The sequence below is a fragment of the Glandiceps talaboti genome, chromosome 13 (assembly GCF_964340395.1).
Source record: "Glandiceps talaboti chromosome 13, keGlaTala1.1, whole genome shotgun sequence".
NCBI classification, from domain to species: domain Eukaryota; kingdom Metazoa; phylum Hemichordata; class Enteropneusta; family Spengelidae; genus Glandiceps; species Glandiceps talaboti.
The window spans coordinates 8,972,530-8,986,231 of NC_135561.1; the positions used below are offsets into that span (position 1 = coordinate 8,972,530).

Genomic DNA, 13,702 nt, shown 5'->3' on the forward strand with positions numbered 1-13,702 from the left:
TGCTTTCAATAAATATATGTAAACAAATAAGGTCTTTTTCGAGTCCCTGTGTATAACCTTTTCAGGTACAGGTAGGGGAAAGACACTCAAGTCACAGCGTTTTTATATTTTGAGCCTGTCTACGAAATACTGTGTGTCCCAAGTCTATAGAATTAAGATTTGATACGTCGTGTCGTTCAGGCATAGCTAGTCTTCTGTATTATCCTGCCTGATAGTGTGGTCCCACGTAATTTTTCACAGACTACAGAGTACGTAAATTTGAATTGCCTTAAAAAAAGTTTCTTCATCATACAGAATATGTACTTCCTTTTAACAGATTCACTTTCATGGAAAAGAATATGGCACCTTGCATGATCACGTCCCTTCCTCCATGCTACCAACTGACTTCGGTGGTAGACTTACGGATGCTGATTTGAACTGGAAGGAGTGGTATAAGGAGCTGATGCAGAGAGATGCAGAATTCGAGAGACTTAACCAGTATGGGTTTCCAAAATCTCGTGACACTCTTGGAGGGGAAGCTCAGGGGGTGGATCCTTCTCTGGGTCTCGTTGGAACTTTCAAAAAATTGGAAACGTAGCACTCTTCGTTGTCTTTATTCATTTTTAGTAATAAATGAAAATTCATTCCGTAGGATACAACATAATATAATCTATGTACTATAACAGAAGGAGACAATGACAGTTTTAAAGACATGCAATATATGTGATTTAGAAAATTTCAGAACAAGCTTTAGCCAGGATACGATTTGTGTCACCTGACAATGAAAAAAACGAGAAAATTTGACAAGGAAATAGAATGGATGATTATTCGATAACAATTAAACAACAGTTTTTATAAATATAAAGTTATTTTGCTTCTGTGAGTATGTTTCCATCATCATGGCTTACACACTTTCGACTTTCGAGTTCCTGTGCTCAGAGCAAGAGAGATCCTCCACGTTATACTCGTTTCATTTATTCAAGCCTGACGAACTTTCTCAAACTAACCATCTATTTACGAGGTTTCCCTTTTTGGCATTCTAGCTGCTGTTTCTGACGATAGCTCTCGTTTCTTCTCAAATACGAAAATTATTCGCAATGACTTAAATTCTTTGTTTGCCGTCCCGGTGTGAGTTTTTACATTTACATTTGGAAAAAAAACGAACACAGAATTCGTTTTTTCTCAAATTTCCGCAGAAGGTCGTATTTCATACTATTGCAAATGGAAAGACCGTTCAAATATCCGCAGTATATCTATTAGTTGCTTATTAGTTCATCAAATTTTGGATTTCGACATTGTCGAAATATTTTTGAAATATACTTTGATAGCATTTTGACAGTTAGAGGGGAAGAGCTTGAAACTGGGATATGTCCCCCTCATGTGGGGGATCCAAAGGGGTCTCCCTCTAGAAGCCCTGGAGGATTTTTACTCTTAAAGCCAATTTTTAGGCTATTCAGACAGACCCTTTCAAGCAATAACTTAATCCATGCTTTACTAGACAGCACCATCAAGTATCAGAAACTATTCTGGCATCATTATTTACATGTAGTAAAGGTCAGCACATCTATTGGTAGTATCATTCATTTGGTAGGGGAGATTTAAGGCAATTTTAGACTACCTTGGCAAACATTTCACATCTTTAAAAAACTATCATCTCAAATTAGAATTGGGTGAAAAAAATAAGAAAAGTTTGATACCATTATGACTGTAAAAAGGTTGTTGTTGAATGCTTGAGTGACCTCTGGGGGTGAAGGAGTCCTTGGGCGTTTCCCCTGGCAGATCTGCAGTTTTTTGCTTCTATTAAGGCAATGTTTAGGTTATTCATAGCCTTTGAGGTAATATTTCCAAGCTTCGAATAGCTAACGTAAATGTAAGTTTTAAATGAGTTTCCCATGTCACATAAAAATGGCCCCGTAACATTGGTTAGTGGCATTAATATTGCATGTATAGTAAATAAAGTCACTGGCATGTTAGAGAACTTTAGGTGGTCATACCTAGTGTATAATTGAAACTGGAATCTGATGAGATGTGGTGATTTGTAGTGTCAATAACATGTAGTGTCCAAATAGAAAGTGTATTAATCCCTTCTGACAAGTTCATAGTGAGGAGTAGGGAACATTTTAGATTAACTTCTTTTATAAACTATCTATGAAGATTACCAAATTACGAAATTACGAAATCTTCAAGTTCACTTTTGCCCCAAAGTGCAATATAAGTGAAGCACTGATTGTGAAACAGTCAAGCATTTACATGACATGTTCTGTAACTAGTGTGGTAGCTAGGTAATACATGTATATGTATATTTATAGTTATGCTTGAACTAATAAGTAAGAATTCATGTAAGAAACAGGGAGAAAAACAAATATTTACATGTACCACATTTCAGACAACTTGCTATATGCCATTGTAGAAAAAGGATTTTTTTACTTCTATCACAATCCAAAACACAATGACCCCCCCCCCCATCCACAATTTTGAAAACAGCATGACCCCCCTACTGCCAATTTCAAAAACAGGGTGACCCCCCCCCCCCTCCCGATCCACCGGTCCCCCAGGCCGAAGAAACTGACCGGTCCCTTACATGTAATAATCCCCTGTGATATATTACATGTACTATATAAATAAAACAAATAAATATGTCGGTCGCCTTTCTGCGCATGCTCGTAGGCTTTGATCGACGACAAAACAGGTCTACATATGTCGTAACCTTGTATTGGAAGTATGGCGGAAAACAGACGTCCGTACGTGTGCACTCTCAGTCCAGAGACCCTGGAGAAGGCTATGCGTGAATTGAACGAAGATCCAGAAACCAGAAATCAGAAAATAGACGAGTTGAGAGAGAAGTTTAGAAAGGAGAAACCGGAAGTTAAACTACCACCTGATGATGCATTTTTATTACGATTTCTGCGGAATAAGAAATTCGATGTCGACAGAGCGTATAAAATGCTGCTACACTATTATGATTGTCGACGAAAATATCCACAGCTGTTCACCAAATATAGACCATCGGCTTACAAGCATATTTATGAACTGGGAATGCAGCGAATATGCCCTGGACGGGACAGCGAGGGTCGTCTCGTCATGGTCGGCAGCCTAGGTAAAGTGACTACGTTTAATCAATACGTACATGCTGTGCTTTCTGTTTCACTGGTTGTATTTTTTGTTTGGTATTAAAATGGTACGTGTGTGTACGCACTGACAACCCTCTGTCACGTGACATAGATGACAATCCCATTTCGTTGTGATCAACAACGGTTGTAAACCCTTCAAGTATTTATGACTGATGAACGCAAGCATAACAGTTTGACACGGGATACGAAATAACGCATATATCAGCAGTGTTGGTGTTTTTAAAAATCTAATTTTGTGCATTTTCTCACACAAAACATCAGCCTCAGATATGAAGGACTATTTTTTAAAAAACAACAACAATATTTTAGTCAAGTCTGGGACGGCGTAACGTTTGTATTTAAACTATTTTTGATAACGAATACGGTTTTTTGTGTGTTGCGCTGTTTAAATCTACCAAGCTCTCAGGCAAAAGTTTTTAACAAGGGAGTGTTTTCCCAACCTAACCTGTACATTTCAGCTAGCTGGAGTCTCCAAACAACTAAGGCTGCATTTTAGTAAAACCGTTATATATTTGTGTATACAGGTTGCAAGACAAGGCAAAACATGTCGAAAGTCTGATTTTGTTGCTTCTTTATCTATTCTGTACACGTAATATATACCGGGGCTATCTAAAAGTTGAAATAAGATGAAACAAAGAACAAACAATCATTTCAGAAATACTGTTGTTTGTATAGACCCTCAGCAACTACACTTTGAGGGGGAGTTGACGTGTTGAATAGCTGTGTCTTTGCTTACTATAGTGGCCTAGTGATAAGGAAATCGTTTTCTGAGTCATAATTTATATTCCTCTGGAAGTGTGTTAAAATCGTTTATATCATTTCACATTAAAATAAAGTTACATTCTGCCTTTATCATATAGGAAATGTGTGATAAGTGACGTATCACAACATTTACATATTATCGTATCTGTCTCTTTCAATTTCATGATCATTTACATGTAATCTAATTAATTCTCTAAGTTCAGAGTAATTTATTTACTGCAGTAATTACTCAATGTACATCTGTAACTTCCTTTGACTTTGTTCTATAACACCTGCATTTTGGTCGGTGGCCTTGGAACACAATAAAACCGGCACCACCACCGTACCACCCCCACCCCCACCCCCACCCCCACCACCACCACCACCACCACCACCACCACCACCACGATTCTGCACTTTGTGAATGCTGGCTAACTGCACAACACGTGCACGTTAACCAGACTAAGTATGGTAAAAGTAGTGGTCCAGAGAGAAGATAACGAACAGTTGTAAAATGCACACTTTTTCTGGCAAATGTGAAGGTGACTCATTAACGCACGACTTTGAAAGAATAAGCCCCTCTCCTCCCCTTCTCATTTTTCAATAACTTTGTGTTGTTCTCACTACAGGAAAATTTGATCTCGACCAGTACAGCGTCAATGATATGATGGCAGCGTTTCTGATAGTTACGGATAAAATCCTTGAGGATGAAGAAACCCAGGTGAACGGTTTAGTAGTGGTTGGTGATTACGAGGGGATGACCATGAAAATGTTCACTAAACTGGGTGGTCCTACTACATCGAAAATGAAAAATGACATCTTTATGGTAAGTGTCACTGGTATAATAATACGACCATAGATTTAGCTTTAACCATCTTTCCACCATCTCTGACCACAATATACGAGATTCAACAGTCAACTGTAGCGTGCACAAGCCAAACTATTGTTTGTGAACAGAAACTGTGGATCTTACACCCTGGTCGCTCTACGTCACGACAAGCGGTGTCTACGTCACTGGTTCTGTGATACTCTGAGTATGAACCAACACTTCCAAATCTGCATTGTTTTTCCCGACTTTTTCATGAATTATGCTTTCTTTCACATGACGTGGTATAATTATATGATTCCTCAATACTCTTGTCACTACTCGTCTAACGAGTCGTAGTGACAAGACCCCTTAGGTCACGAGTATTTTCCTTGGCTGAAAAAAGAATGATATTGCGGGATATCATCTAACTAGACTAGGCTTTCTATCGTATGTCTGACAGTGGTCCAGTTTTCAAATTGAAACACTTCTTACTCATTTTACGCTCTTCATATTACGTATCCTTCCCTATTGCTATTTCGATAATGGTCTTCTGTCAGTTTATGTGGTCCGTCTAAAGGTTGCTGTGTAGAATTAATATCCTTTCATGTAAGTTTAGACTGACATTGTTGCTATGATGTCTGAAGGCATTGAGCCTATCAGTGTACAAACACGGCTAATTTAAGTAGCCATATACATGAGGATTGGGGTATTCATTTGAATAATCGGATGTGAAACTTCATAGACCGAGTCCTTGGTTGAAACTCCATAAATTGCAAAAGATAATATAAATGTGTAAAATCTTTGTTATTGTACGTACAATAACAAAGATTTTACACATCTTTTAGTTTTTTGCAATGTATTGAGTTACAAACACAAACTGTGTTAATGTCGTTCTCCACGTTGATTTTTCAAGTAGGAAGCCATGATAGAATTGTTTTACAAATTAAAAATCCAAAATAAATACCAAAACCTCATCGATATGGTCACTTTAAGTCAGAAATGAATCCTATCCTCCACGTCTTCATTTTATTTTATTTTATTTTATTTATTCTTAGAATGCTATGCCACTTCGTATGAAAGCAATACATTACATTCGTCAGCCTGATATATTCGAAACTATTTTCAATATAATTCGGCCAATGATACCTGATAAAATCTATAAAAGGGTGAGTATGTGTCACATGATCATTTTGATGTGTGTTTACACAATTAATTTTACGTGAATACAAATGGATATGGATTATGTTAATTATCTGAAATATGCAAATGAGCTATATGTAAATTTGTACAAATGGCTGGTGATATATCATAAAGCTGGGATCATTTAAAATGTTTGAATATTTACTAGGGCAACGATTTGAAGATTTAGAATATATTCTTAGACTGCCTGGATGTGATAACATCAAATTACATCAAATTGTTTAAAATAAGAGTGCTACTGGACTTTCTTTCACTGAAGTTACACTATTACAACAAAATGATAAGCCTGTAAAAGACGTTTTCGACGCAGACACATACACATTTCTGTTATAGTCCATGTCCTGTGGGAGTAACCATTATCCTTCCAAAGTAAGAGTATTTGTTTTTTATTGCTGAAAATACATACTACAATTTCACAACTTACACCTTTTTAAGTTATGAGCAGTTAGAAGCATATTTGTATTTATATGCCAACAAGTGTAAAACGTTATCACACAGATTTATGAAGTGGTTACAAATTTTTGAAACCGTCAAACAAATGAAAGTAGCATTGCAGTATGTATCAGCTCCACAACTTTTTTTTAAAATGCGTGTTTGTATCAATAGATCCACTTTCATGGTAAAGATTATGGTACTCTACATGACCACGTGTCTTCCAACATATTACCCACCGATTTTGGAGGTAAACTTACGGACAAGGAATACAACTATATGGATTGGTTTAATAAATTACTACAATGTGATGCAGAATTTGAAAGACTGAACCAGTACGGGTTTCCAAAAGCTAGGGATACCCTTGGCGGTCAAACACAGGGGGAAGACCCAACTCTGGGGTTAGTGGGATCGTTCAAAAAGTTGGACACTTAAACATCGTTACTAGACTGTTATTCGCAGTCGTTGAGTCTACTGTGTTTCTATAAGAACACGTAAGGATGACAACTCTACATAACACCTATTCCAACATGGCCGTTGACGTTGAGATTTCAGGTGATACCGTCGTTGAGGGCACTGTTACATCCGGGAAGTCATTATTTAGTGTTAATAAAAAATGAAATATTATAATTCAACATAGCATTCCAAGGCCATCCATTTTAGGTTATCGATAATATATGTACAGATGACTGACGACTTCAAGGCGGTTGTTGATAGACAGAATGTTGTTTTTTAAGATGTACAATTTGTTTGTGTGATTAGAAATAAATAATAAGCAGAATTAGAAAACATATTGCAACGCTACTGACTGGTGATAAAATGGCGACGTCACAATGACGTATCTCTGGGCGAAAATTCTAGTTCATTGCTGACAGAAATGCTTCATGGTTTGTTTTTTACTATAATTGTCATTTCCAGACATCCAGACTGTTAAAACTATAATAATGAATTGAAAGCGTCACCGACATGTACGCATACTTTTTTAAATTAAATTTCTAACCAACTGACCCACCCATCATTTATGACGTTTTACAACGTAGAGGGCGTAATGCCATGATTTGAATATGATACAGGTATGATGAAGCAAATTAATATGGCACATTTTCATATTCATATTTATGTCATATTCGTAATTGGAACACAATGATACAACTTTGATATTACTGACATTTGCACCCATTGTATAAATGTGATCGTCTTGGAAATATCTTCGGAATAAAGTTTTAAAAGTGATATTATATGTTGCAAATCCATGCCTGCCTGCTACTTTCCTGTTATGTCACCCTATTCTCTCTGTATGTGTGGCAGTACTAGTATATGTATGTATGTATGTATGTATGTATGTATGTATGTATGTATGTATGTATGTATGTATGTATGTATGTATGTGTGTGTGTGTGTGTATGTATGTATGTATGTATGTATGTATGTATGTATGTATGTATGTATGTATGTATGTATGTATGTGTTTGTCTGTCTGTCTGTACGTACGTATATATATATATATATATATATATATATATATATATATATATATATATATATATATATATATATATATATATATATATATATATATATATCACTTATATCATGTTGAATGTCGATGTGTTACTGGTGGTTGTATGCCGTTGATGCCTATAAACTTACATGTGCCGTTTGTACCAAGTAAAGTTTATATCAAATTTCATTGAGTTTAATTGTTCTTGTCCCGAAGCCGCTAATAGTGACACTTTAGTGACTTTATAGGATACTAATTAATATGATATTTAACACCATATTTGTGTTCAATAAACGTGTTTTATAAGCGAATTAAATGATTTGTACAGTTTGTTCAATCTCTAGACTTATTTTTTCATATTGTTGTTTTGTCTAAGGCTGGGGTCAGAATTTACGGCCACCCGAAATGGACCCAAGAATTTTCGTAGCCCCCCCGCCCTTCCCGGCTGTACATATTTTAATGTGTAATTATACAGTAGCCCCCCCCCCCCCCGCTTCACTTCAGAGATGTACAGTATGGTACACTACGTTACACACTGTAAATTAACAGTGGAAATCAACTTCAGCGTCAATAATAACATTATTACGGAGAGATTTCTTTACAAATAGGTGTGGGCTTTGCGAAAAAGGTCTCACATTGAGCTGTAACCTGTACTTGGAAATACTTAGCCAGCAGAGTTTGCTCTTTCAATCTTAATTCTAGGCAGAAACAGAATCCCCATGATAACTAGTAGCGAGGGTGTGGGAGGGGTGTCTTCTCCAACGGTAAGCAAAGTTTTGAAAATAAGGAATTTCAACCATACACATTATCGGAAGCCATAGAGTTCTTGAATTTTTTTTATATATAACTTTAGTCGTCCACATAAATTTGAAAATTTGTTGAATGATCGCCACAGTACAAGAGCAGCGCCCTAGTGCCCTAGTGTTGAAGAAGCAGGAGGAAACCGGAGTACCCGGGGAAAACCTGCGTTGTTCGGCAGGGTCAAATTGAGCATGACCCGTCTTACAAAACCACAAAACTGACAATGCTAGCAGGTCAAAGTTGAAAGGTCAGTGTTAGGATATGATCAATAACACTTGACAAATAGTACTTCAAAGTTCGATGTAATGATTTGTTCAGTTCTTTTGGACATTTGTCATTATTTGGGGTCTTGCAAGCAGTCAGGCTATCCAGCTGATTGAAACTCCAGAACATTTCTTGAACATAATGTTTTGAAAATAAACAATTTATAACACTGTAGATATAAGGTAGGTTTGTAGATTCATTATTTGAGTGTGATTGGGTGATCGATTAGTTGACATATTGATTGATAATTGATTGAACACTCGAAGAGCCTGGGGGCCTAAGAATAACATAATTGATGTAAATTTATTCTAGGAAACCTGCTATGACTACGTTTTATCTCTCTTCTAAGTTTACGATGAGTAACCCATTTCTCTAAAAGCCGAGAGGAATCTCCTAATTTTTTATATACACAAATTTCGATAGGTTTATTACACATTTTAAAATGAAATTCATTATAAATAAAATTATCGCCATTTTATTACAAATGTTGGCTTATTACAAATATTACAAAATAATGTCAGTTGTCACTTGAGTGTCTGTCCATGTGGTGGCATATCTATAACATCCATAACTCAATTTTATCCAAACCAGTCATAAATGGCAAACACTATGAGGTCCATATGCAAGTCACTTAAACTTGTTTCATCGCAATGTGGATGCCTGAATACTGTGGTATATAATCCTTGGTGAATAGGTAACTAGTTTGAACGATTAGCCTTATTGTCAAGTAGTAAACGATGTTCTCCATGTGGATCTTTAATTTTGTCTTTAGACGTCATCCAGGTGGACCTACAAGAAAGAATATTTATAGGTTATTTGGCTATTTGAGATGTGTTATATGGTATCAACCGAATTGCAATTCTATTGCTATTTCTAGCCTTTTTATTTATTTATTTATTTATTTATTTATTTATTTGTTGATGATATGGTTCTTGTGGGTTTACTTAAAGATAAATATTCAGTAGTTCTTTATTTTTTGTAAGATTGAACTTACAATAAATCGATCTAAAATAACTTATCACTATTAGCGCAACAGAACTAGTTGCTGGCTATGTAACTCAAAAGTGATGTATTTTCGAATTCACCTGTTTATATTAATGACTTTATGGTCTTCTATTGATGAAAAAACTGATAAACATACTGATCGTGTAACAAAAAAGGCTCAACAGAGAAATTCAATTATTTCCTGATGAAACTCAGATCTTTTTACGTGTAAGACAAAGCGTCCTTCTCAACTGTTTAAATCTATCATTGATAATATGTTGACCTTTAACCTCGTATTCTGGTATGGTAATATGATAGTAACTAATAGATTGAAGTAAAAAGCTTTCTTGTATCGTCCACACAGATAAGAAAGTTACGGGTAACTAACAAAATAATAACAGTCACTTCTATCAGTCGATAGTAGGAAAAAACCGCATTGAGCATACTTAATGAGCAGACACGTCTATTTTACGCACTAACTTCAAAAAGTGTCCCCTTGGGCACTGTCAAAACACGCATGCATAGCAATATGCATCATAATAAGTCATTCCGAATTTCATAAAATATAATTTCATACACAAGCTCATTCAGAAATGCCAAACTCAGAAACTGTACAGAACTCAGCAAATACATCTGGACATTGAAGGACTCTAACAATCGAATGGAGAATCATCAAGATCGGTAAACTGTATTCTAATGTCACTTGAACGATGCAACTAGGCTATTGTTTTCAGTGGTTGTGTTATTTATAATTACATAATAGTGTCAGCAGTGAGATACTAATTCGTTTCTTCCAGTCAGTGTGCAGAATTCAGGGTGGCATATAATTAAGAACTTCTCATGCATGCATAGACAGACACACATACATACATATACACATAGCTGTATATTTATGTTAGTGATACTCACAAATAAGTACCCTGTGCGTCGTCCAAAGTTTCAGGTAAGGGTACATGTAACGTTTCTGGCAGAAGAAGACCTAGGCATCCCGATATTATAAGCAAACCACTCATAATAAGATATGGTAAAATATGAGATATATTGGCCAACAATACAATATATGGTACGGTTGCACCACCAATGTAACCAGTGAACAATGCAAAGCCATACCCAACGTTTCTGAAATATTAATAAAATATTGAATATATTAGATTAGATTTATCATGTAAAATGTACACGTATATGTTCAGTGTATCATAAGTAATGTACTTAAAAATGCACACTTCAAGTATGTTTATATTCAACCCACTTTATGAACAAAGGGTGGCTCTAAAGTATTTTTCTCAACTTCATACCCATAGACATGTTATATCGGTTTTTGAATTAATGTTTCATGAATGTTAATATTTAATATCTGGTTATGGTGATACACAAAACCTCATGTTTCACCATTTAGATTTAGCTACACTTTTGATATGTTGTTCAGCATGACATTTTAAGCAGGATCACTAAACTTTGTGTATAGCCTGTTGCAATTATGTCCCAGTGCGGAAAAAATGTACGACAGATTCACTGTCCTACATGCCAATGGTTGAAGCCACTTTTGAGTGGTTTGATGGTAAGGAGATAGTTTCATTAATTTTTGAATACAATTGTAATGAGAAGATATGTAACGTACATTATTAATGAACAAAAATTATGTACAGTGTGTAAACATGTTTTGCTTTACCTTTTATTCATGGTAATTGTTTGTCATCCATGTTTACGTAACATGGAACGTGTTTGATGAAAAGAAACTTCCAACAACTGTGTTTAGCTGTAGGTTTAACAGATTTATTGCTGTAGGTTTAACAGATTTATATATATATATATATATATATATATATATATATATATATATATATATATATATATATATATATATATATATATATAGGAAAGTGGATAAACATTCAACTATTAACACAGAGATGCCTAGAAACAAGACCGTGTCCACAACAACAACCAAATAAGGGTGTAGGTCTACAATTCAAAGATAACAACTAGGATGGTTAAGTATTCGGATAAACGCTTTATAAGTTAATACATACACTGTGGAGTTGTACTACAACTAAAGTTGTGTATAAATTATTTACACATCTGTAAAGTCAAAATCCAGGTCATTCAATAGTGACACCAGGTATTGTACTATATTAGTTTCTGCAAAAGAACTTCTACCAAGTGACCTTTTATGCAATTCTATGACTGTTTGAAAACCGGTATGTATGGAACTTTAGAAAATGAAACATTGTATAAATTTAATGACATGTGTGTAACTTAAATTTGTATTTTCCAAATCTATAAATAAAAATAGCACCAATGGCATTATTGTAGCACAACTGTACAGTTTTTAAAAAAATGTTTATCCACACACTGATCCATGCTATGTATAGGTGTTCATTAGCAGAATGTTTATCCAGTTACCTATCCAACCCTATTGTTATCCTTTGCAATATTAATGAGTTATTTACATAATTAATAGTTTTGTAGTAATGAGCCTATATCTTAAGAACGCACGCTTTAAATTCAATGTAATTTAGTACATACATTAATGATAACAAAGTGCATGTGTCATAAAGTTTGATAATACCGTATAGCTTGTAATTTTAATGAGTTATTTATACCAATATTTGTCACTTTGATAGTGATAAGAAGTAGATTTTTTTCCGTCCTGCAATGGTAGTATATCCAAATATTGCTTTCTAATACAGAGTCAAAATCATTTAATATGTATGTATACATATAATGGGAATATTGATTAACGTTCAGTATATTTAGTTGTCATGGGGAGGGTCACGTTTTACACAATGGGACAAAGGGGAGGGTCACTTTTTACGAATGGAGAATGGCGGGAGGGCCATGTTTTTTCTTAACAGACCATGTGTGATTTCCTCTGCCCCTTGTAAATACTGAAGTCTCCCTAAACCAACCAGAGTATTCATAGTAACTGAACTAATTCATGGTTGGCATACATTTTGAAAGAATAGCAATCAGCAACATAAAACAATACAGGAAATCAAATAAACCGGAAGCATCATACATAATATGCAAATAATATGCAAAATAAAGAAGCTAGAATTTATAATATTGTGAATAAAATGCAAAATTATACAACAGTCTACAAGTTTATAGTCAACAGGATGCCCATAAGTACATTTATACAGATATAAAGCAATCGTACAGTTCACATATTTTAATTTGCCATCAATATACAGAAAAACCACGATTTTACATCATTTATGAAATTGCTGCAAAAATTACCCTTAATATTGAAAAAATATATTTTTTTTTTTTCAATTGCTCAGATGTGGGGAACACAGTGATATATGTTGGCAAAAATTAACCTGAATTTCACACGAAACCCCAAAATCTGCCATATATGCCCCCGCACTATGAGGTCAGATTGTGTATCCCTGGTGCAGTTAGGATGATCAACCGAATTCCCTGATACATTGCTATTACTGCAACTAAAAAAAGTACAAAACTGCAGAATTTCAATAAACTATAAATGTCTTTATGAAAGTATTTCTGGATAGCACACGAAAACAAAATAATGAAATAGAAGTAGATTTCTGTATAATGTAGCAGCCCGTAGCGTACTTCCATTGAGCTCAAGCTCCAACCTGACAAAATCCAAAAACGTATATAATTACAATGTCGGAACAAATGTCATGTTCAGACAAGGTTTACTTACATTTTAAAACTAAATTTGACATTACATGTGTACATCGCAAGGTTACAATAGATAATTATGGCTTAAGGGAAACCACAGCACAATCTGACCTGTGGATAATCCGTCACGCGGTTACGTAATTTACATAGCCGTCGGACGTCAATATTTTGATACGAGGATGAAGAATGTAGTAGTGCGATGAAACGTTG

At 35.1% G+C, this 13,702-nt stretch overlaps 2 protein-coding genes across 2 annotated transcripts in view; both read left to right on the top strand.

The window, feature by feature from the left end:
• Positions 1-13,702, top strand: part of LOC144444175 (elongation factor 1-alpha) — a 322,176-nt gene that overhangs the window by 111,749 nt on the left and 196,725 nt on the right. The gene's annotated exons all lie outside the window — the stretch shown is intronic.
• LOC144445054 (alpha-tocopherol transfer protein-like) lies at positions 2,675-7,109 on the top strand. Its single transcript, XM_078134604.1, has 4 exons — positions 2,675-3,076; positions 4,481-4,677; positions 5,715-5,825; positions 6,466-7,109. Exons 1-4 carry the CDS (start codon positions 2,701-2,703, stop codon positions 6,724-6,726), a joined length of 945 nt encoding a protein of 314 aa, XP_077990730.1. The 5' UTR covers positions 2,675-2,700; the 3' UTR covers positions 6,727-7,109.

Bases quoted from the DNA above. Each gene is read 5' to 3' on its own strand.
- LOC144445054 (XM_078134604.1), top strand. From the start codon at position 2,701: ATGGCGGAAAACAGACGTCCGTACGTGTGCACTCTCAGTCCAGAGACC. The intron at 3,077-4,480 runs GTAAAGTGACTA...TTCTCACTACAG, and splicing joins CGTCATGGTCGGCAGCCTAG to GAAAATTTGATCTCGACCAG. The intron at 5,826-6,465 runs GTGAGTATGTGT...TTGTATCAATAG, and splicing joins CTGATAAAATCTATAAAAGG to ATCCACTTTCATGGTAAAGA.